The sequence below is a fragment of the Conger conger genome, chromosome 7 (assembly GCF_963514075.1).
Source record: "Conger conger chromosome 7, fConCon1.1, whole genome shotgun sequence".
NCBI classification, from domain to species: Eukaryota; Metazoa; Chordata; class Actinopteri; order Anguilliformes; family Congridae; genus Conger; species Conger conger.
Window position 1 is genome coordinate 35,794,569 of NC_083766.1, and position 21,156 is coordinate 35,815,724.

Genomic DNA, 21,156 nt, shown 5'->3' on the forward strand with positions numbered 1-21,156 from the left:
GCACATTTCCACAGGCACTGAACATGGTTAAAAAAACCTTCCTCTCTCTTCTCTCTGATAGGGCTCTGCCCGCGCCTCACCGGTGCCTACGTCCGCCCAGGGCGTACGGTCCGCCCACAACACGCCCCAACCGCCCGGCTCGGCCCCTCGCCACACCACCCCGAGGCCTGTGAGCGCCACCAAGTAAGCCTGCCCTTTCTAAAGCCACTCTGCTCTCACTCCTGTCTCTAGTGAGCCTGCCCTTTCTAAAGCCACTCTGCTCTCACTCCTGTCTCTAGTGAGCCTGCCCTTTCTAAAGCCACTCTGCTCTCACTTCTGTCTCTAGTGAGCCTGCCCTTTCTAAAGCCACTCTGCTCTCACTTCTGTCTCTAGTGAGCCTGCCCTTTCTAAAGCCACTCTGCTCTCACTCCTGTCTCTAGTGAGCCTGCCCTTTCTAAAGCCACTCTGCTCTCACTTCTGTCTCTAGTGAGCCTGCCCTTTCTAAAGCCACTCTGCTCTCACTTCTGTCTCTAGTGAGCCTGCCCTTTCTAAAGCCACTCTGCTCTCACTTCTGTCTCTAGTGAGCCTGCCCTTTCTAAAGCCACTCTGCTCTCACTCCTGTCTCTAGTGAGCCTGCCCTTTCTAAAGCCAGACTCTGCTCTCACTCCTGTCTCCAGTGAGCCTGCCCTTTCTAAAGCCACTCTGCTCTCACTCCTGTCTCTAGTGAGCCTGCCCTTTCTAAAGCCACTCTGCTCTCACTCCTGTCTCTAGTGAGCCTGCCCTTTCTAAAGCCAATCTGCTCTCACTTCTGTCTCTAGTGAGCCTGCCCTTTCTAAAGCCACTCTGCTCTCACTCCTGTCTCTAGTGAGCCTGCCCTTTCTAAAGGCACTCTGCTCTCACTTCTGTCTTTAGTGAGCCTGCCCTTTCTAAAGCCAAATTCTGCTCCTACTCCTGTCTCTAGTGAGTCTGCACTTAATCCTGTCTCTAGTGAGCCTGCCCTTTCTAAAGCCACTCTGCTCTCACTCCTGTCTCTAGTGAGCCTGCCCTTTCTAAAGCCACTCTGCTCTCACTTCTGTCTCTAGTGAGCCTGCCCTTTCTAAAGCCACTCTGCTCTCACTTCTGTCTCTAGTGAGCCTGCCCTTTCTAAAGCCACTCGGCTCTCACTTCTGTCTCTAGTGAGCCTGCCCTTTCTAAAGCCACTCTGCTCTCACTTCTGTCTCTAGTGAGCCTGTCCTTTCTAAAGCCACTCTGCTCTCACTTCTGTCTCTAGTGAGCCTGCCCTTTCTAAAGCCAGACTCTGCTCTCACTCCTGTCTCCAGTGAGCCTGCCCTTTCTAAAGCCACTCTGCTCTCACTCCTGTCTCTAGTGAGCCTGCCCTTTCTAAAGCCACTCTGCTCTCACTCCTGTCTCTAGTGAGCCTGCCCTTTCTAAAGCCACTCTGCTCTCACTTCTGTCTTTAGTGAGCCTGCCCTTTCTAAAGCCAAATTCTGCTCCTACTCCTGTCTCTAGTGAGTCTGCACTTAATCCTGTCTCTAGTGAGCCTGCCCTTTCTAAAGCCAGACTCTGCTCTTACTCCTGTCTCTAGTGAGCCTGCCCTTTCTAAAGCCAGACTCTGCTCTTACTCCTGTCTCTAGTGAGCCTGCCCTTTCTAAAGCCACTCTGCTCTCACTCCTGTCTCTAGTGAGCCTGCCCTTTCTAAAGCCACTCTGCTCTCACTTCTGTCTCTAGTGAGCCTGCCCTTTCTAAAGCCACTCTGCTCTCACTTCTGTCTCTAGTGAGCCTGCCCTTTCTAAAGCCACTCTGCTCTCACTCCTGTCTCTAGTGAGCCTGCCCTTTCTAAAGCCAGACTCTGCTCTCACTCCTGTCTCTAGTGAGCCTGCCCTTTCTAAAGCCACTCTGCTCTCACTCCTGTCTCTAGTGAGCCTGCCCTTTCTAAAGCCACTCTGCTCTCACTTCTGTCTCTAGTGAGCCTGCCCTTTCTAAAGCCAGACTCTGCTCTCACTCCTGTCTCTAGTGAGCCTGCCCTTTCTAAAGCCACTCTGCTCTCACTTCTGTCTCTAGTGAGCCTGCCCTTTCTAAAGCCACTCGGCTCTCACTTCTGTCTATAGTGAGCCTGCCCTTTCTAAAGCCACTCTGCTCTCACTTCTGTCTCTAGTGAGCCTGCCCTTTCTAAAGCCACTCTGCTCTCACTTCTGTCTTTAGTGAGCCTGCCCTTTCTAAAGCCAAATTCTGCTCCTACTCCTGTCTCTAGTGAGTCTGCACTTAATCCTGTCTCTAGTGAGCCTGCCCTTTCTAAAGCCACTCTGCTCTCACTCCTGTCTCTAGTGAGCCTGTCCTTTCTAAAGCCACTCTGCTCTCACTTCTGTCTCTAGTGAGCCTGCCCTTTCTAAAGCCAGACTCTGCTCTCACTCCTGTCTCCAGTGAGCCTGCCCTTTCTAAAGCCACTCTGCTCTCACTCCTGTCTCTAGTGAGCCTGCCCTTTCTAAAGCCACTCTGCTCTCACTCCTGTCTCTAGTGAGCCTGCCCTTTCTAAAGCCACTCTGCTCTCACTCCTGTCTCTAGTGAGCCTGCCCTTTCTAAAGCCACTCTGCTCTCACTTCTGTCTTTAGTGAGCCTGCCCTTTCTAAAGCCAAATTCTGCTCCTACTCCTGTCTCTAGTGAGTCTGCACTTAATCCTGTCTCTAGTGAGCCTGCCCTTTCTAAAGCCAGACTCTGCTCTTACTCCTGTCTCTAGTGAGCCTGCCCTTTCTAAAGCCAGACTCTGCTCTCACTTCTGTCTCTAGTGAGCCTGCCCTTTCTAAAGCCACTCTGCTCTCACTTCTGTCTCTAGTGAGCCTGCCCTTTCTAAAGCCACTCTGCTCTCACTCCTGTCTCTAGTGAGCCTGCCCTTTCTAAAGCCACTCTGCTCTCACTTCTGTCTCTAGTGAGCCTGCCCTTTCTAAAGCCACTCTGCTCTCACTTCTGTCTCTAGTGAGCCTGCCCTTTCTAAAGCCACTCTGCTCTCACTTCTGTCTCTAGTGAGCCTGCCCTTTCTAAAGCCACTCTGCTCTCACTCCTGTCTCTAGTGAGCCTGCCCTTTCTAAAGCCAGACTCTGCTCTCACTCCTGTCTCCAGTGAGCCTGCCCTTTCTAAAGCCACTCTGCTCTCACTCCTGTCTCTAGTGAGCCTGCCCTTTCTAAAGCCACTCTGCTCTCACTCCTGTCTCTAGTGAGCCTGCCCTTTCTAAAGCCAATCTGCTCTCACTTCTGTCTCTAGTGAGCCTGCCCTTTCTAAAGCCACTCTGCTCTCACTCCTGTCTCTAGTGAGCCTGCCCTTTCTAAAGGCACTCTGCTCTCACTTCTGTCTTTAGTGAGCCTGCCCTTTCTAAAGCCAAATTCTGCTCCTACTCCTGTCTCTAGTGAGTCTGCACTTAATCCTGTCTCTAGTGAGCCTGCCCTTTCTAAAGCCACTCTGCTCTCACTCCTGTCTCTAGTGAGCCTGCCCTTTCTAAAGCCACTCTGCTCTCACTTCTGTCTCTAGTGAGCCTGCCCTTTCTAAAGCCACTCTGCTCTCACTTCTGTCTCTAGTGAGCCTGCCCTTTCTAAAGCCACTCGGCTCTCACTTCTGTCTCTAGTGAGCCTGCCCTTTCTAAAGCCACTCTGCTCTCACTTCTGTCTCTAGTGAGCCTGTCCTTTCTAAAGCCACTCTGCTCTCACTTCTGTCTCTAGTGAGCCTGCCCTTTCTAAAGCCAGACTCTGCTCTCACTCCTGTCTCCAGTGAGCCTGCCCTTTCTAAAGCCACTCTGCTCTCACTCCTGTCTCTAGTGAGCCTGCCCTTTCTAAAGCCACTCTGCTCTCACTCCTGTCTCTAGTGAGCCTGCCCTTTCTAAAGCCACTCTGCTCTCACTTCTGTCTTTAGTGAGCCTGCCCTTTCTAAAGCCAAATTCTGCTCCTACTCCTGTCTCTAGTGAGTCTGCACTTAATCCTGTCTCTAGTGAGCCTGCCCTTTCTAAAGCCAGACTCTGCTCTTACTCCTGTCTCTAGTGAGCCTGCCCTTTCTAAAGCCAGACTCTGCTCTTACTCCTGTCTCTAGTGAGCCTGCCCTTTCTAAAGCCACTCTGCTCTCACTCCTGTCTCTAGTGAGCCTGCCCTTTCTAAAGCCACTCTGCTCTCACTTCTGTCTCTAGTGAGCCTGCCCTTTCTAAAGCCACTCTGCTCTCACTTCTGTCTCTAGTGAGCCTGCCCTTTCTAAAGCCACTCTGCTCTCACTCCTGTCTCTAGTGAGCCTGCCCTTTCTAAAGCCAGACTCTGCTCTCACTCCTGTCTCTAGTGAGCCTGCCCTTTCTAAAGCCACTCTGCTCTCACTCCTGTCTCTAGTGAGCCTGCCCTTTCTAAAGCCACTCTGCTCTCACTTCTGTCTCTAGTGAGCCTGCCCTTTCTAAAGCCAGACTCTGCTCTCACTCCTGTCTCTAGTGAGCCTGCCCTTTCTAAAGCCACTCTGCTCTCACTTCTGTCTCTAGTGAGCCTGCCCTTTCTAAAGCCACTCGGCTCTCACTTCTGTCTATAGTGAGCCTGCCCTTTCTAAAGCCACTCTGCTCTCACTTCTGTCTCTAGTGAGCCTGCCCTTTCTAAAGCCACTCTGCTCTCACTTCTGTCTTTAGTGAGCCTGCCCTTTCTAAAGCCAAATTCTGCTCCTACTCCTGTCTCTAGTGAGTCTGCACTTAATCCTGTCTCTAGTGAGCCTGCCCTTTCTAAAGCCACTCTGCTCTCACTCCTGTCTCTAGTGAGCCTGTCCTTTCTAAAGCCACTCTGCTCTCACTTCTGTCTCTAGTGAGCCTGCCCTTTCTAAAGCCAGACTCTGCTCTCACTCCTGTCTCCAGTGAGCCTGCCCTTTCTAAAGCCACTCTGCTCTCACTCCTGTCTCTAGTGAGCCTGCCCTTTCTAAAGCCACTCTGCTCTCACTCCTGTCTCTAGTGAGCCTGCCCTTTCTAAAGCCACTCTGCTCTCACTCCTGTCTCTAGTGAGCCTGCCCTTTCTAAAGCCACTCTGCTCTCACTTCTGTCTTTAGTGAGCCTGCCCTTTCTAAAGCCAAATTCTGCTCCTACTCCTGTCTCTAGTGAGTCTGCACTTAATCCTGTCTCTAGTGAGCCTGCCCTTTCTAAAGCCAGACTCTGCTCTTACTCCTGTCTCTAGTGAGCCTGCCCTTTCTAAAGCCAGACTCTGCTCTCACTTCTGTCTCTAGTGAGCCTGCCCTTTCTAAAGCCACTCTGCTCTCACTTCTGTCTCTAGTGAGCCTGCCCTTTCTAAAGCCACTCTGCTCTCACTCCTGTCTCTAGTGAGCCTGCCCTTTCTAAAGCCACTCTGCTCTCACTTCTGTCTCTAGTGAGCCTGCCCTTTCTAAAGCCACTCTGCTCTCACTTCTGTCTCTAGTGAGCCTGCCCTTTCTAAAGCCACTCTGCTCTCACTCCTGTCTCTAGTGAGCCTGCCCTTTCTAAAGCCACTCTGCTCTCACTTCTGTCTCTAGTGAGCCTGCCCTTTCTAAAGCCAGACTCTGCTCTCACTCCTGTCTCTAGTGAGCCTGCCCTTTCTAAAGCCACTCTGCTCTCACTCCTGTCTCTAGTGAGCCTGCCCTTTCTAAAGCCACTCTGCTCTCACTTCTGTCTCTAGTGAGCCTGCCCTTTCTAAAGCCAGACTCTGCTCTCACTCCTGTCTCTAGTGAGCCTGCCCTTTCTAAAGCCACTCTGCTCTCACTTCTGTCTCTAGTGAGCCTGCCCTTTCTAAAGCCACTCGGCTCTCACTTCTGTCTCTAGTGAGCCTGCCCTTTCTAAAGCCACTCTGCTCTCACTTCTGTCTCTAGTGAGCCTGTCCTTTCTAAAGCCACTCTGCTCTCACTTCTGTCTCTAGTGAGCCTGCCCTTTCTAAAGCCACTCTGCTCTCACTTCTGTCTCTAGTGAGCCTGCCCTTTCTAAAGCCACTCTGCTCTCACTCCTGTCTCTAGTGAGCCTGCCCTTTCTAAAGCCACTCTGCTCTCACTTCTGTCTCTAGTGAGCCTGCCCTTTCTAAAGCCACTCTGCTCTCACTTCTGTCTCTAGTGAGCCTGCCCTTTCTAAAGCCACTCTGCTCTCACTCCTGTCTCTAGTGAGCCTGCCCTTTCTAAAGCCACTCTGCTCTCACTTCTGTCTCTAGTGAGCCTGCCCTTTCTAAAGCCATTCTGCTCTCACTTCTGTCTCTAGTGAGCCTGCCCTTTCTAAAGCCACTCTGCTCTCACTTCTGTCTCTAGTGAGCCTGCCCTTTCTAAAGCCACTCTGCTCTCACTCCTGTCTCTAGTGAGCCTGCCCTTTCTAAAGCCACTCTGCTCTCACTTCTGTCTCTAGTGAGCCTGCCCTTTCTAATGCCACTCTGCTCTCACTCCTGTCTCTAGTGAGCCTGCCCTTTCTAAAGCCAGACTCTGCTCTCACTCCTGTCTCTAGTGAGCCTGCCCTTTCTAAAGCCACTCTGCTCTCACTCCTGTCTCTAGTGAGCCTGCCCTTTCTAAAGCCACTCTGCTCTCACTTCTGTCTCTAGTGAGCCTGCCCTTTCTAAAGCCACTCTGCTCTCACTTCTGTCTCTAGTGAGCCTGCCCTTTCTAAAGCCACTCTGCTCTCACTTCTGTCTCTAGTGAGCCTGCCCTTTCTAAAGCCAGACTCTGCTCTCACTCCTGTCTCTAGTGAGCCTGCCCTTTCTAAAGCCACTCTGCTCTCACTCCTGTCTCTAGTGAGCCTGCCCTTTCTAAAGCCACTCTGCTCTCACTTCTGTCTCTAGTGAGCCTGCCCTTTCTAAAGCCACTCTGCTCTCACTCCTGTCTCTAGTGAGCCTGCCCTTTCTAAAGCCAGACTCTGCTCTCACTTCTGTCTCTAGTGAGCCTGTCCTTTCTAAAGCCACTCTGCTCTCACTCCTGTCTCTAGTGAGCCTGCCCTTTCTAAAGCCACTCTGCTCTCACTCCTGTCTCTAGTGAGCCTGCCCTTTCTAAAGCCAGACTCTGCTCTCACTCCTGTCTCTAGTGAGCCTGCCCTTTCTAAAGCCACTCTGCTCTCACTTCTGTCTCTAGTGAGCCTGCCCTTTCTAAAGCCACTCTGCTCTCACTTCTGTCTCTAGTGAGCCTGCCCTTTCTAAAGCCACTCTGCTCTCACTTCTGTCTCCAGTGAGCCTGCCCTTTCTAAAGCCAGACACTGCTCTAACTCCTGTCTCTAGTGAGCCTGCCCTTTCTAAAGCCACTCTGCTCTTACTCCTGTCTCTAGTGAGCCTGCCCTTTCTAAAGCCACTCTGCTCTCACTCCTGTCTCTAGTGAGCCCTCCCTTTCTAAAGCCAAATTCTGCTCCTACTCCTGTCTCTAGTGAGTCTGCACTTAATCCTGTCTCTAGTGAGCCTGCCCTTTCTAAAGCCAGACTCTGCTCTTACTCCTGTCTCTAGTGAGCCTGCCCTTTCTAAAGCCACTCTGCTCTCACTCCTGTCTCTAGTGAGCTTGCCCTTTCTAAAGCCACTCTGCTCTCACTTCTGTCTCTAGTGAGCCTGCCCTTTCTAAAGCCACTCTGCTCTCACTCCTGTCTCTAGTGAGCCTGCCCTTTCTAAAGCCACTCTGCTCTCACTTCTGTCTCTAGTGAGCCTGCCCTTTCTAAAGCCAGACTCTGCTCTCACTCCTGTCTCTAGTGAGCCTGCCCTTTCTAAAGCCACTCTGCTCTCACTTCTGTCTCTAGTGAGCCTGCCCTTTCTAAAGCCACTCTGCTCTCACTTCTGTCTAGTGAGCCTGCCCTTTCTAAAGCCACTCTGCTCTCACTTCTGTCTCTAGTGAGCCTGCCCTTTCTAAAGCCACTCTGCTCTCACTTCTGTCTCTAGTGAGCCTGCCCTTTCTAAAGCCACTCTGCTCTCACTTCTGTCTCTAGTGAGCCTGCCCTTTCTAAAGCCACTCTGCTCTCACTTCTGTCTCTAGTGAGCCTGCCCTTTCTAAAGCCACTCTGCTCTCACTTCTGTCTCTAGTGAGCCTGCCCTTTCTAAAGCCACTCTGCTCTCACTTCTGTCTCTAGTGAGCCTGCCCTTTCTAAAGCCACTCTGCTCTCACTTCTGTCTCTAGTGAGCCTGCCCTTTCTAAAGCCACTCTGCTCTCACTTCTGTCTCCAGTGAGCCTGCCCTTTCTAAAGCCAGACACTGCTCTAACTCCTGTCTCTAGTGAGCCTGCCCTTTCTAAAGCCACTCTGCTCTTACTCCTGTCTCTAGTGAGCCTGCCCTTTCTAAAGCCACTCTGCTCTAACTCCTGTCTCTAGTGAGCCTGCCCTTTCTAAAGCCAGACACTGCTCTAACTCCTGTCTCTAGTGAGCCTGCCCTTTCTAAAGCCAGACACTGCTCTAACTCCTGTCTCTAGTGAGCCTGCCCTTTCTAAAGCCACTCTGCTCTCACTCCTGTCTCTAGTGAGCCTGCCCTTTCTAAAGCCACTCTGCTCTCACTTCTGTCTCTAGTGAGCCTGTCCTTTCTAAAGCCAGACACTGCTCTAACTCCAGGAGAACCAGGTCTCCACCATCTCTTTGTACCATTTAAAGGCCCACTCTGTAATTTTGCCTGCTGTTAAAATGCTAATGGCTTACTAGGAGCAAAAAGACAAAGATTGTACTGTAAATGGTTGACATTTATATAGCGCCTTTATCTAAAGCGCTGTGCAATAGACGCTTCTCATTCACCCATTCACACATACACTCGCACACCAACGGCGATTGGCTGCCATGCAAGGCACCAACCAGCCATAGAATTACTCTCTTAATAAAAATAATGATAATTATCCTCCTGAAAAGCACTTTGAAAGGAAAAATAAGTATTTACGATAAGTGCCGGACCGACACGGTTTCCTTGTTCAGCTCTTGTCTTCTACATTTCATTTTTATGCAGATATCAAAAATACATATCTATTTGTAGTCCTTGCCAGCTCATCACCATGGAAACAAACTGGTGACAACTTGCTGCCGGCTAAAGAAAGGAATGGTTGGCTAACATCCGATGTGCTTGACTTTGCCACACCTTATGCGAACTGCGATCGTAATGAAGGCTTAGTAGGCCCAGCAATGTGGTTTCCCAACTTATCATGACACCAGCGCGAGACCTTAACTACAAGCACCACAGTACACCAAGGTACTTATTTGCAATCCACATAATTTTAATTTATTGGCAACCGAAATTACTGAGGCCTTTAAATGAGTGAATTATTTCTTATTAGCTTAGTAAATCGTAGTTTGTTTGTTGGGATGTTCCCAGCATTTGCACGGCCCTTAGAATGATGTTTTTGGCCAAAAAATTGTTGGTGTCATAAATATGCTGTTTATGAGGCACTAAGTATGTGCGAAATAAAAAAATACTAAATGCAATGGTTGGAGCCTTTTCGCTTTGGTTTCTTTGAAGCTCAATTTCTCAAAACTACTCCGAATGCTGATAGAACCTTATTGTTCCAAGGTCACTATATGAGGCATTTCAATGTGAAGTGTGATGCAGGCACTAAAAAGCAGAGCAAACTGTGGTGAGCCCTGTATATACACACACACACACACACGCACACGCACGCACACACTCACACAATCTCTCTCTCTCTCACTCTGACTCTGACCCCCCCCCCCCCCCCCCCCTCTCTCTCTCCCTCTCTCCCCCTCCCAGGCAGCGGGCCCTGAGCACCACTGAGGTTCTGTCTAAGGCCCGTAAGGCTGTGGAGCGGAGCGGGCTACGCAGGACCAGGGCCCAGTCGGGCCGTAACGAGAACGACACTCCCTCAGGTGCTCCCCCTCGCCCCACAGACCGCACCGAGACACAGGCCCTGCATTGCGTCGTTTAAAATTCATTTGCATGCAAAAGTTTTGTCTACACACCCATTTATTTATTTGTAGCTGTAATCTAGAATAAGTGGTCCACTGCTGATTTGCTGCCTGATATTAGTTCCGAATAATACACTCACGGAGCACGTTATTAACTAGACCTCTACACCAGCTTGTTAATGCAAATATTTAATCAGCCAATTATGTGGCAGCAACTAAATACATAAAAGCAACGCAGAGATGTTTTTCAGACCAAATGTCAGAATTGGGAAGAAAAGTCGATAAGCCAATACCCCTCTCACTGCACCATGAACACATGCTAGCAAAATGTTTTATGGCTGTTTAAGATTTAAACTGCTATAGCGTTGAACAATGAGCCCTCCTTACCGTCCACAGCTATCCCCAAGCACGTTCTCCGCCTGACGTCCACTGGGTCAGCCCTGGAAAATCGAGCCATCAGCACCCCGCAGCGTAAGTCCCCGCTCCTCCTCGGCCCCCCTGCGGGGCCGGTAATGGGGCGAGTGCTTCACCAGGACCGTCCAGCCCAGCAAGGCTTCAGGGATCCCAGATGAGGGCAACTGTCATGTGCCCTCTAGTAGATCAGAGACCAGTGTTTAGAGCGAATCGGTGATTACGGGCACAGAGCCTCGCTCATCACTGCCAAGTACCTTTTTAGCTCTTCAGCTTCTAACTTACTGGTCTTGAAGCACAGTGAATAGAAAGCCATTCCCCCATCTTTGTCTCTTCCTTAGTTGTTTCTGTATATTGGTGTTTCTCTGTATTGTTCATTCCTGCTGCAAAAGGGAAGCTCCTTTTATTATTTGCAAATGAAGTATGTGGAGTAATGGCCGTTTTCACCCCCTCCTGGATGCTGACCCCATCCTGCTTTCTGTGTCCCTTTAGGGAGCATGGATGACCTGACGTTTGGAGAGGGATTCAGTGCCATTTTCAGCACCTGCAGAACAGGTATTCCTCCGTTCCATGTACTGCAAGTGGAGCAACCCTCACAAAAGATATATCAGGATAGTTTAAACACGCTAAACTCAACGAACGCAATGAATGGGGGCGACATTTGCTCACGAGGTAAGAGCAATCGTCTGGCTGTCGGAGGGTTGCCGGTTCAATCCCACCCTGGGTGTGTTGAAGTGTCCCTGAGCAAGACTCCTAACCCCCAAATGCTCCTGACCAGCTGGTTAGTACCTTGCATGGCAGCCTATCACCATGTGCGTGCGTGCGTGCAAATGAGAGGCATTAATCGTATAGCGCTTTGGGTAAACGCACTATATAAATGCAGGCCATTTACCAATATGAAAGGTCAGGAAGTATTATGGTCTGCATACAAATGAGCCTCCCATGTTTTTTAATTTTTGGCATTCGGTAAGCGAGATCCCCAAATTAATTTTGGCCTAAAATCGATCAAATATGGACTAATAAACATGCGTCACCAAGTGTATGCTGAAGACACAGAGAGGCTTGCGCAACACAGCTGAACAAATTTCCATTGCTTGGCATGCGCTTGCTCTGTTGACAAGTGAACCAGTCACGTGAACAAGTTGTTCTAATGCCGGTTTTAAATAGCAATGTACTAGCCTTCTCTCACTCGGGGGATCTGTCCTGACATGCATTACCTCTTCTCAGAACCAAAGACTGCTGGGAAGAAAGATGACAACGTCCTCTACATGATGTCACCAGATAAGCCGTGAGTAATTGTCTGCATTAGTACTGATATGTTGGTAGGTAGGTAGGTAGGTAGGTAGGTAGGTAGGTAGGTAGGTACAGTAGCTAGTCTTCAGAAAGCTCTTCTGCTTAGGAAGGCTGGTGAATGTTTGTACACACCTCTGAAACCTCATATTGAAATGGTTTGGATGGTTAGAATTTATATGCATGTAATCATAGAATTGAATGGTTAATTAAAATAATGTATGCAATTAAAAATTCAGTTTTTATAAATATATATTTATAAATACATATTTTAAATGTATCATAATAGGTAAACTGATTCACTCTCAATCTCGGCTCTGGAGTCAAGATTTCTACATAAAATTTTAACACAGCATATTTTCCCCCAAAGTAAAGATGAGATTCATCCTTTCTTCAAAAAATTGCAGAGGATCATATCTAGCGTTTTGCTTGCTGCAAATTTATTGTATTGTTATTATGACTTCAAGCAGACCTACAATTAAGATTGATGCTTCAGGAAATTCTTTCTTTGCTTTTTAATGTTTTAAGATTATTCTAAATTGTCAAAATTGGTTTTAACTGTCTGTTCTGATGCCACTGAACAGGTGCACAATAAAAGTGTCAGGAAAATCAGTATTTCCTTAATGCTTTTCAGCAAGCAGGTACGACTGACTCTGCAACTATTGGTTTAGCTGCATCAGCAGGAAATCAAATTCGGTCCTGTTCCATCTGAACAATCCAAGGACTTGACGTGTTTGAAGTATGCTGTTTGGTGTTAAAGGAGATGGGTTGTCCGAGCCCATTTCTGAAAATGTCTTGGAATGTCTTGGAAAAAATTACCTCATGTTTATTCCTGTACCTGCCTTTTCAACCAATTGCTGTTTTACTTTATAAAGGCACCATATTAAGTCTGCTGTATAGCATGCCATACATGTAGGATGCCATACAATAGGAAAATGGATGTCCTGGGTGTCCTGATGGTTCAATCAATCAAATTCTTTACGCTAATTTTAGTTTCATAGTGTATAGTGAAGTTTTTTTTTTTTTTTTTCAAGCAATAGCTAGAGAACCTTTCACTGCCACTCTCATTAATATTTTAATTCCTCTTGCCATGGGATATGATGTTTCAGAGGGTATGTGAACAGCAAATCTAGAAAATACTATGAAGGCTCAAAGCATACTGTATATTCAGGTTAGCGCTACCTGGTTCACTTCAGTGACTATACTGAGGAAGTACTCTCCAGATGGTTGGACAAGAAAGTCTATAGTCAACTGAGATCTCTGCGACTCCCAATCTATTTCAGCACTCCCGCACCCCGACAGTGGAACGTGGAATCCCCTCTTTGTCGAAGAGGATCAAGAAGACAAAGACTGTAGTTTAAAAATAAAGTGACATTAAAGATGCCAATGTTCTTTCTGCGCTTCCCCAGAAGTTAGAAGTTTGTCCTGTATTTTCTCTGCCTGTCCTATGTTTATATACCACCTTCAATCATTTCCTCTGCACTGTGTATCACATGTCTGAATTTAGCATGCCATTTTCAATGCTTGTGTAAATAAATAAAAATGACAACGTATTAGAAGTGAGTTTTATTCATCACAAACATACAGCTCAAGGATTCACACAGGATTTTCACCAGGGCGCCCTGTCCGAGGGTCATTACATGGATTCTTATGACAAGTCTGTATTTTTATGTTATGAACCCTCAAGAAAAAACGGGTTGTGAATCTCAATTTCTCACAGTTCCTCAGTGTTGCAAATCTGTGTTGTAGAGGGAAAACTCCAAATGAAAACTCATCCAAGCATTTATGAAAACCCCACTCCAAAAAGTCTGCTTAAAATGTAAGGATTCTTCATAATTAAGCTGGCTGTATTTGTGAAACTAGTTTGGCACACGGTGCATGCTTTATCACGTTCACTGCATATGCCAAATGCTGAATTGTGCATCTTGAAAGTTTGAATGACTATATGTGTTTCTGTGGATACTAGTGCTATGTGTCTTTACCAAAATATTTTACACTAGATTTAGGCACTAATGCATAATAAAATTATCTACCTCTACTTCAAATGAACAAGTCTAATTTGCGAAGAAAAATATAATCTATTTACACTTTTTTTTTTTTATGGCTACATATATATATATATATTATATATATATATATATATATATAAATAAGAAAAATGTATTCATCTTTTTCTGTTTGCTTGACCGAGGATTTGAATTGATGAAGCCAGTGCCTGACTAAGCAATTCAAAAGGAAAGTTAGATTTACACTGAGTTTAGTATAAATATGAATAGTCTGCTGAAAAAAAATCATTCCTCTCAAACACCGGACCTCCTTTCCCTAGTGAAATCCGAAGCCTAGACTGTTTTCGAACACTGTCCAAGATGATGCATTTTCCAGAAATATTTACTGCTTGATTAAATATAGAATGAAAATGCACACATTTGGCATGATGCTTGACTGTTGAAGACAAAGTCAAGAAACTTGACATCAACAACCTCCAAAAACAAAGAAATAACGATATTGGGGCAGAGCTATATATCCAATCATCGTTTTCCTCTGAGATTTTTGTTTTTTCCTCCACTTAAGGCAAAAAAGGCACTTGAGAGGAATGATCTACATTTGGCTGACATCAGGGAAGAAAAATCACGTTTATCATTTTTCTGAAGTAATGTGCTTTGCTTTCCTAATTTGTCATCTGTTGCAGAACATTATATGCTTTCTGCTTTCTACAATGAAGGTCTAGTTCACTTTCTGGAGTTATTTGGTATTTCAATGTTGGTTTGTGTTTTTGATTGGCCCCAACATATTTTGTGTCCGGCGAAGGATGTATTAGAAAATTGCCACATTTTCTCAGGGCATGGAGTCCTGTATCAACAGCTTGAAATCCTTGGTCCAGCCCAGTTGTCTGAGAGCAGGCAGTGGGGACATGTTGATACCAGCATGAAATTAAAACAGATTTTTATTTTGTTTGTGTTCATATGTATGGCCTCTGGAAGGATAGGGTCACTGTAAAAAGCTGTTTTGGAGTTACCTGTGTATTTTCCTCCTTCATAAATTTGTCCCTTTACACCAATCATTGTAAAACTGCTAGATTATCAGAAACTTGCAAGCATCTTAAAATATCACACAAAAACTAAAACTGATATTCAAAAAGACATCCAAAAAGTGAACCATAATTTTAAAATGTACACAATTATTATTATTTTTTAAATACTGTTTTAAATTTCTTCCCTGCACCTGAACAGAACAAAAATCTGCCAGTTGTTCTGTCATCTCCTAACACTGAGATTTTATCCATAAGTATCGGAAATAAAAACAATTTCCTAAATGTTGCTACACCTCATATATATATATATATTTTTTTTTTTGTTGTGTTGAGTGGATCAGCTTTGCCAAAAATAATAATAATGTTCACAAGTAATGGATATCCGTGTACACAACACAGTGCACCAACTAAGGCATATCCTCTCTCTACCAAGTGCAAGTGTGGAATTCATTTTCACGTAATACTATGTAAAGAGTTTCATTTTGCCTCGTATAATGCTGGCCCTCTCATCAATTTACGTAGTCTTCATTGTACATTGCCTTTTTGAGAGAAAAAAGCTTTTTTTATTTGCACATCTTATCTATATACAACCAATACAATACAATTGTTAGCTAACAAAAACCCTGTGTTATAATAGAAAACAAAAAAAGCTTTCCTAATTGCCAAAAGTATTCTGAGCTTCAAAACTAAAAAAGCCAACTTGGACAGTATATCCAGTATTTACAAGATAAACAGAAGGTCACTTGAATCAAGAGCACACTGAACTGACATATTTTATAATGTCCACCAGCATTTTGCTGGCGTCAATATTCATCACTAAGACTATCTACATAATTTTCTTTTTTAATAGTAACATTTTTTAATCCCAGCAGTAAAGAAAATAAGACCAGAATTTTGGAGAAAGAACTTTGATATGCTGATGCAAATAATTTTGTAATGGGGAAAAAAAAAAAGTTTGGTATTTTTGTGACAATGCTGATTGAATACTGTGTGGTTAAAAATGTTAACTATTTTTTCACAACCAATAAAAAGAACAAAATTGGCTTTCATGTTAGTATATTACAAATATTTAAAAAAGTAAACCTTTATCTATAGGCATTTCAAAATATATTCCATCAAAAATAGCTTGACAAATTTTGTTGGTACAAAAAATGGTGAGTTATAGAAATGTCAATAGGTTTGGATCAAGATGTTTACAGTAGCAATGCATGTCTTTAAATTGTAATCCAGTCTGTTGACAGTATATTGGCCAGCCTTTTTTTTGTCCAAAGCTCGTCTCCGTTTTCAGTCAGTTTGATCCTTATATCTAAAAACATGCATTTTGCTGTAAAATGAAGCTCCAGGACTTAGAAAATATGAAGTTTTGTTTGGTGAGGACATGAAAATAATATTTAAAGGGACAAGGAAACCAAGTGCCTTTTCTATTCCTAGATTGTGTTCCATATGATTTTTACTGTAGCTATTATAACTAATTATTATATGTAATAACTTGTCACCTTTGGCAAACTCAAGTGATTTCATTGCAGACATGCCTGGGTTCCAGGCTCGTGCTGTGGCGGCTCGTCAGTTGTCTCGTAAGCTCGGAGGTTTAGCCGGAGGTAGCACGCCTTCGACTTTGATTCACTCCGATCTTTTCTGGTTTTTTTTTTGTTTTTGTCTTCTTCAAATGACAAATGAGGATTTGTGTCGGAAGTCACCCTATGAACGGAGAAGATTCAAGAAGAGTGAGTCATGGGTAAAAAAATATTTTCATACTATGTTCATTCAGCAAGTAGCATTACAAGTTGAAGAACTTAATGTTTATAATATAATAATATCATATTTTTAAATGCTGGTTTGCTCGTTGCGTGCAGCACACTACTACAGCGCAACAACGGGAACTTGGCGAAACAACCGCGAATGGCAAATGTTATTTATACAGCTATTTATACAGCTGAGACAGCGCTGTCGCTATGGCTGTACCTCGTCCTCCGTCCTGACGTAGTCCACCCCGTCTCCTTTTGCTGGAGCTTTGTAGCTGAGTGGACAGAAAAATAAGGAAAATTACGTTTTTTTTTTTGTTCAGCAGGAACTACACAAGATTCAGAAAAATTTGGTCAGGCCACTGCCCTTTGGATTTCTTTGGGCCTAGTGAAAAAATACATTTGGGTCCCAGACAAATTATATGCAGGGTCAAAAAAATGAATAATCAAAGGAGCCATTTTAACAGTAGTTATCAGCACGATCCTACAATATACCATACTAGAGCACAATACCTGCTTTCCTCCCAAAACATTGAGCTGGAGAAATGGACTTACTGGGTTTTTGTGATAGCACACTCACTTGTTTGCTGTTTCCTTCTGGCTAACGAAGTATCCGCGCTTATATGCACAGCATATCCCCACTGTTATACACAGCAGGACCACCACCACCACCAGCACCCCCAAGATGATCCCGGCGACGTTGATGTCGTCTGGAGCGAAAAGATGGGAAACGATCAGAATTTGGAGGTGAGTTGGGATAGTGTCTCCAAACAGACTGAACAGGCGGTTAAACATGGAAAAATACAAAACCTGCAGCAAAATGTATGGTTTTTAATAACATAACACAAATCCTAATTATCTTAAAGTTTATTTTATCACACACATTGTATTGATGTATCAATTTAAGAAACTATTTACGACATTCATCCTGAAGTTCAGAAGTAAAGCTTGAATTCATGAGGTTCAGAGGCATTTGAGTACAGGTCACCACGGAAGAGCATCTGAAGGTTCCCTGCCTCACTAAGGGCTGATGGGTTGACTGACGTGCTTCACTAGGGGAAAAAGGGTCTTAAGTGTGCCCCTTGTGAGCTCAGTCCTGTCAGCCGAAAGACTTACAGACTTCCATCTTCTGTGGGCCGCACTGCGACTGGCCGGCTTCGTTCTTGGCCTTGCAGTAGTATTCCCCCACATCCTCTTTCCTGACTGCGCTGAACTTCTGCAGAGGGAAAACCATGGACAAAACGACCTGTCAGTACCGTCATCTCCCGTTACCGCCGCCAGCATCGGGTTATTTCTGCTGCAGGCCCACGTTGTGGCCTTGTTTTCCATATCAGCTCCGGGCAGGGCTCAGGTCGAATATAGGAGTGCTGGACGTGCAAATAAGACGTTCGGAACACGCCCGGAACGTTCTATGTGAGGAACCCGACAGCGTAGTGTTACTCCCTGTCCTCTTTGGGACCGGGCTGGAAGTTAGCAGCGGTAATTGCAACCTTTAGAGGCGGGCGCGAGGGCCGTGTCACTGCGGAGGGTGACAGGCAGGGCAGCGTGATGCCTGTGGAATGTGAAAACGAGGACAGCAGATTCCCCATGTGGCCCAAGCCCTAACACATCAACTGTCTTCCTAAAATATCCAAATATCCCCCATTCCTCTCCCCTCCCTTTCCCCTTCCCCTCCCCTCCCCTCTCTCCCCTGCTCCCAGGGCCACACCGACCTCCCCCCCCCCCCCAGCCCGCATCTGTCCGATGTCTTCTCACCAGCGTTCCACTGTTGGTGTTGAGCGTGTACGTGGAGTTCAAGAACTTGGGGCTGCTCTTCGGGTCCTCCGGGATTTCCTCCTTGTCGCGGAACCACTGGTACTTGGACTGGGGGAAACCCTCGTCCTCCACGCAACGAAGCTCAGCCGACTTCCCCACGGGCACGGATTTGGGCACGCTGCACCTGGGCACCACAGGCTTCACTGCAGGGGCAGGACAAAGGCAAGGGTCGGATCGATTCGCCGTGTTACCCTTCAGTCTTTAAAGGGCACCCTCCAGGAACCCGGATTGGTAAACACATAAGCACGGTCAGGGGGGGCTGGGGAATGTGCTCTTTCTGTTACCCACACCTATCCCTGCCAGCCCAACATAGCCGCGCTTTCCAACTTTAGCCCCGATTAAACTCGGATGCTGTTTCAGAGATTTTCCCCATATAGCCCAGAACAGGCCTCTGGCTGAGGTCGTTCTGAATGCGCCATAGGCATGAGCCAGGAATTGCCGTGACGGGCAACACAGTTTCAGCTTACGGCCTCACAGATGGGGATGGCGGACGCAAGAGTGCAAAATTAATTTCCTCGTCCCGGAAATCAAAAACAAGCCTGTCTAAACTATGCTGGGGTTACCCCCATTCATCTGTGCTGTTTACATGGCTCCACGCAAAATTCAAATGTGAACACTTTCTCTTAAGGCCAAGCATTTAGACCTGGGTCCACACTTAAGTCTAATCTGAAACTTTTGTGTAATATCCCACAAAAGCACTATTTGTGTCAGGCGTGAGGATAGGCATCTCTGGCACTGGCTTTCAATGGGATTTAATGTGACTGCCTGCACTTCCACGACTGGGCACTAGGTGGTGCTTTTTTTCCTCCAGTCCAGCTGAGTATTTACTGTATAGAAGCTTATGGATTATATCACTCAGTACGGATCATATCAGACAGTCCCCCCTCAACAAGATGACACAAACAATAATGCGATATTGTCAATGAAGCAAAAGAAGGTGAAATAGCTTGGCTTATATGATCTGTAATGTAGATGAGTAACAATATCGGGAGTATGCACGTACCTCGTACGACAAGGTCTATTAAAATCTCGTCAAAGGACTTCTGGTCGTACGGAGCGGTGACCTCACAGCGATATTGAGCAGTGTCAGATCTCGTGGTGTTGAATATCACTAAAGTCGCCGGCTCCCTGATTTTCGCTCTGCTTTCCAAGTCCCCTGTTGAGAGAAAAACACATCCAAGAACATTTAGCCCAGCATATTAAGCAACATTATGAAAAAAGGAAGCAAACCAATTATTATCTTGTAGTTAGTCGTTTCATTTAAAAAAAGAAAGATTGATGAGCTAATTTAAGTAAAATTGACTGATAATTTCACCATAAGCTAATAATGTTTTTCAAATGCAGAGCTGAAGTCAGAATAACAATCCTTGGCTCTTACCTGAAATCCGTTTCTCGAAGTAAACATAACTAGGTTCGTCATTTTTTATTTTCTTCCACTCGATTCTGGGGTTGTTTGTGGAGATGGACTCTATCAAACAGGACAATTCAATAGCTGAAAAGGTACAAGAAATGAGAGTCGGAAAGTGTTGCCAAGGATCATGGGCAGGTGCTTACATTGGTGTGGTCTGGTTTAATTTCAGGCTAACTGTACACAAGGCATGTATTTCTCACAGAAACCTCACGCAGAATGGCACCTGTGTGCTTTAATGACAAGGCACATTATCTTTATTTGCCCCTTACATTCAAACTCATTGGCCCACGGCGACTTGTTTGCAGTTTTGAGTATCACCGCCAAGGTGGTGATGTAGCCTGTATGAGGAAGAGAAAGAAACAGCATTAGTTATAATGGACTAAAAACCATAGAATATTTTAATATTGAAGGCTGATATTCCTTAAAAACAAGTTAACCACATGACTTCTGCTACAGGGTCTGAAAGTGTGTCACAAGAGCAGCCCTGTCTTTTTTGGAAACCAAGAGAAAGAAAAGTACAGTCATGCTGGACTCCCCCACCCAGGACACATTCTTTTAGCCTTTCTGTACTGCTGGCAGGATCTCCTACCATCCATGGTTTATGGGCGCCAGCGATGCCTGTCTGCCCCTACAGGTAGCTACGTGCGTGCAGTCACTCTGCAGGCGTGCCAACTGCCTGTCCACAAAGACAGGGCAGTGTGCTAACTTAGAGCACGAGTGCGGAATAAAAGTCTTCAGCCAGACAGGACACAGACATGCCCGCACGCTTCCCCCCCAAGGTCAAAGACCCATGACGTCTGACATCATGCATCTGACGGGTCTGGGGCCTGCTCAGACAGACATGCCAAAGTCATGTGAGTGTATCAGAACCCTCCTGGTATACAATCTCCCTCAACAGTGTCAAAACCCTCTGTCATCCGTCCCACTAAGAATTCGCACATACACTGTTTTTTTTAAAGAAAGTGTTCTAAAGGTAGTTCTGTTCCAGGGGCCATCATTGTTTAACACCTTAAGTCTCATCGAATACCCATTGTTTACCATTGTGCACGTCGATAGAATGCCCATTGTTTACTTGTTCCTTTCGCCACTGCATACTTCAACAAAAGTACTGTACTTGTACATATGAATGCTATTACCTACATTTTGTATAGGCTCTCTGGAACAAGAAGAGTCCACATACGAACTTCTCTGACCAGTATCGGTAATCCTGTTGCTTCGGCAAAAACAGTTTTTAGGAAATATTATGGCCAAAAAGGTTGATATTTTGCAACAAATTTGCGATGCCTACGTCTAAATAGAGGACTTCATTTGGGGGACTTCCAAGGAATCTCTTGCAGAATGTTCATTTTTAGTAATTTGTCACCAAATTTGAAAGAATTTGTCCAGTGTTTTGGCTGTGGCTCCATTGTGTTTCTAAGCTTGCCAGGCAGCACCACAATAATCTGTATCCACTCAAAAACAGAAAATCCTCCACTGGGTTTGATCTTCTGTAACTTTGATTTAGTAGTACTTACAGTAATTATGACTCTTGGAAAACAAACCCCAAAGGGTAACCTTTCAGAAGATCCCACGATTAATCCTGTAGTCAAAAGGGTTCAAGAATAGTAGGAATTTAATTTTGGGTATGTAATTTTCAAGCTTATGTTGAGAAAAGGGATGATGCTTAAGAGGTTTA

At 45.6% G+C, this 21,156-nt stretch overlaps 2 protein-coding genes across 2 annotated transcripts in view; one reads left to right on the top strand and one right to left on the bottom strand.

Moving 5' to 3' along the window:
- ncapd3 (non-SMC condensin II complex, subunit D3) overlaps positions 1-13,035 on the top strand; it is a 31,705-nt gene extending 18,670 nt beyond the window's left edge. The window contains exons 30-35 of the mRNA XM_061248111.1: positions 62-183; positions 9,627-9,742; positions 10,178-10,252; positions 10,685-10,747; positions 11,420-11,480; positions 12,766-13,035. Of these exons, the coding sequence (XP_061104095.1) occupies positions 62-183; positions 9,627-9,742; positions 10,178-10,252; positions 10,685-10,747; positions 11,420-11,480; positions 12,766-12,838 (510 nt within the window). The 3' untranslated portion in view covers positions 12,839-13,035. The remainder of the gene's footprint in view (positions 1-61; positions 184-9,626; positions 9,743-10,177; positions 10,253-10,684; positions 10,748-11,419; positions 11,481-12,765) is intronic.
- Positions 13,036-21,156, bottom strand: part of jam3b (junctional adhesion molecule 3b) — a 34,030-nt gene continuing 25,909 nt past the window's right edge. Inside the window, exons 2-9 of the mRNA XM_061248113.1 lie at positions 19,751-19,819; positions 19,449-19,562; positions 19,074-19,226; positions 18,011-18,213; positions 17,372-17,471; positions 16,836-16,965; positions 16,476-16,530; positions 13,036-16,211 (exon numbers count right to left, since the gene is read on the bottom strand). Coding sequence (XP_061104097.1) covers positions 16,176-16,211; positions 16,476-16,530; positions 16,836-16,965; positions 17,372-17,471; positions 18,011-18,213; positions 19,074-19,226; positions 19,449-19,562; positions 19,751-19,819 — 860 coding nt within the window. The 3' untranslated portion in view covers positions 13,036-16,175. The remainder of the gene's footprint in view (positions 16,212-16,475; positions 16,531-16,835; positions 16,966-17,371; positions 17,472-18,010; positions 18,214-19,073; positions 19,227-19,448; positions 19,563-19,750; positions 19,820-21,156) is intronic.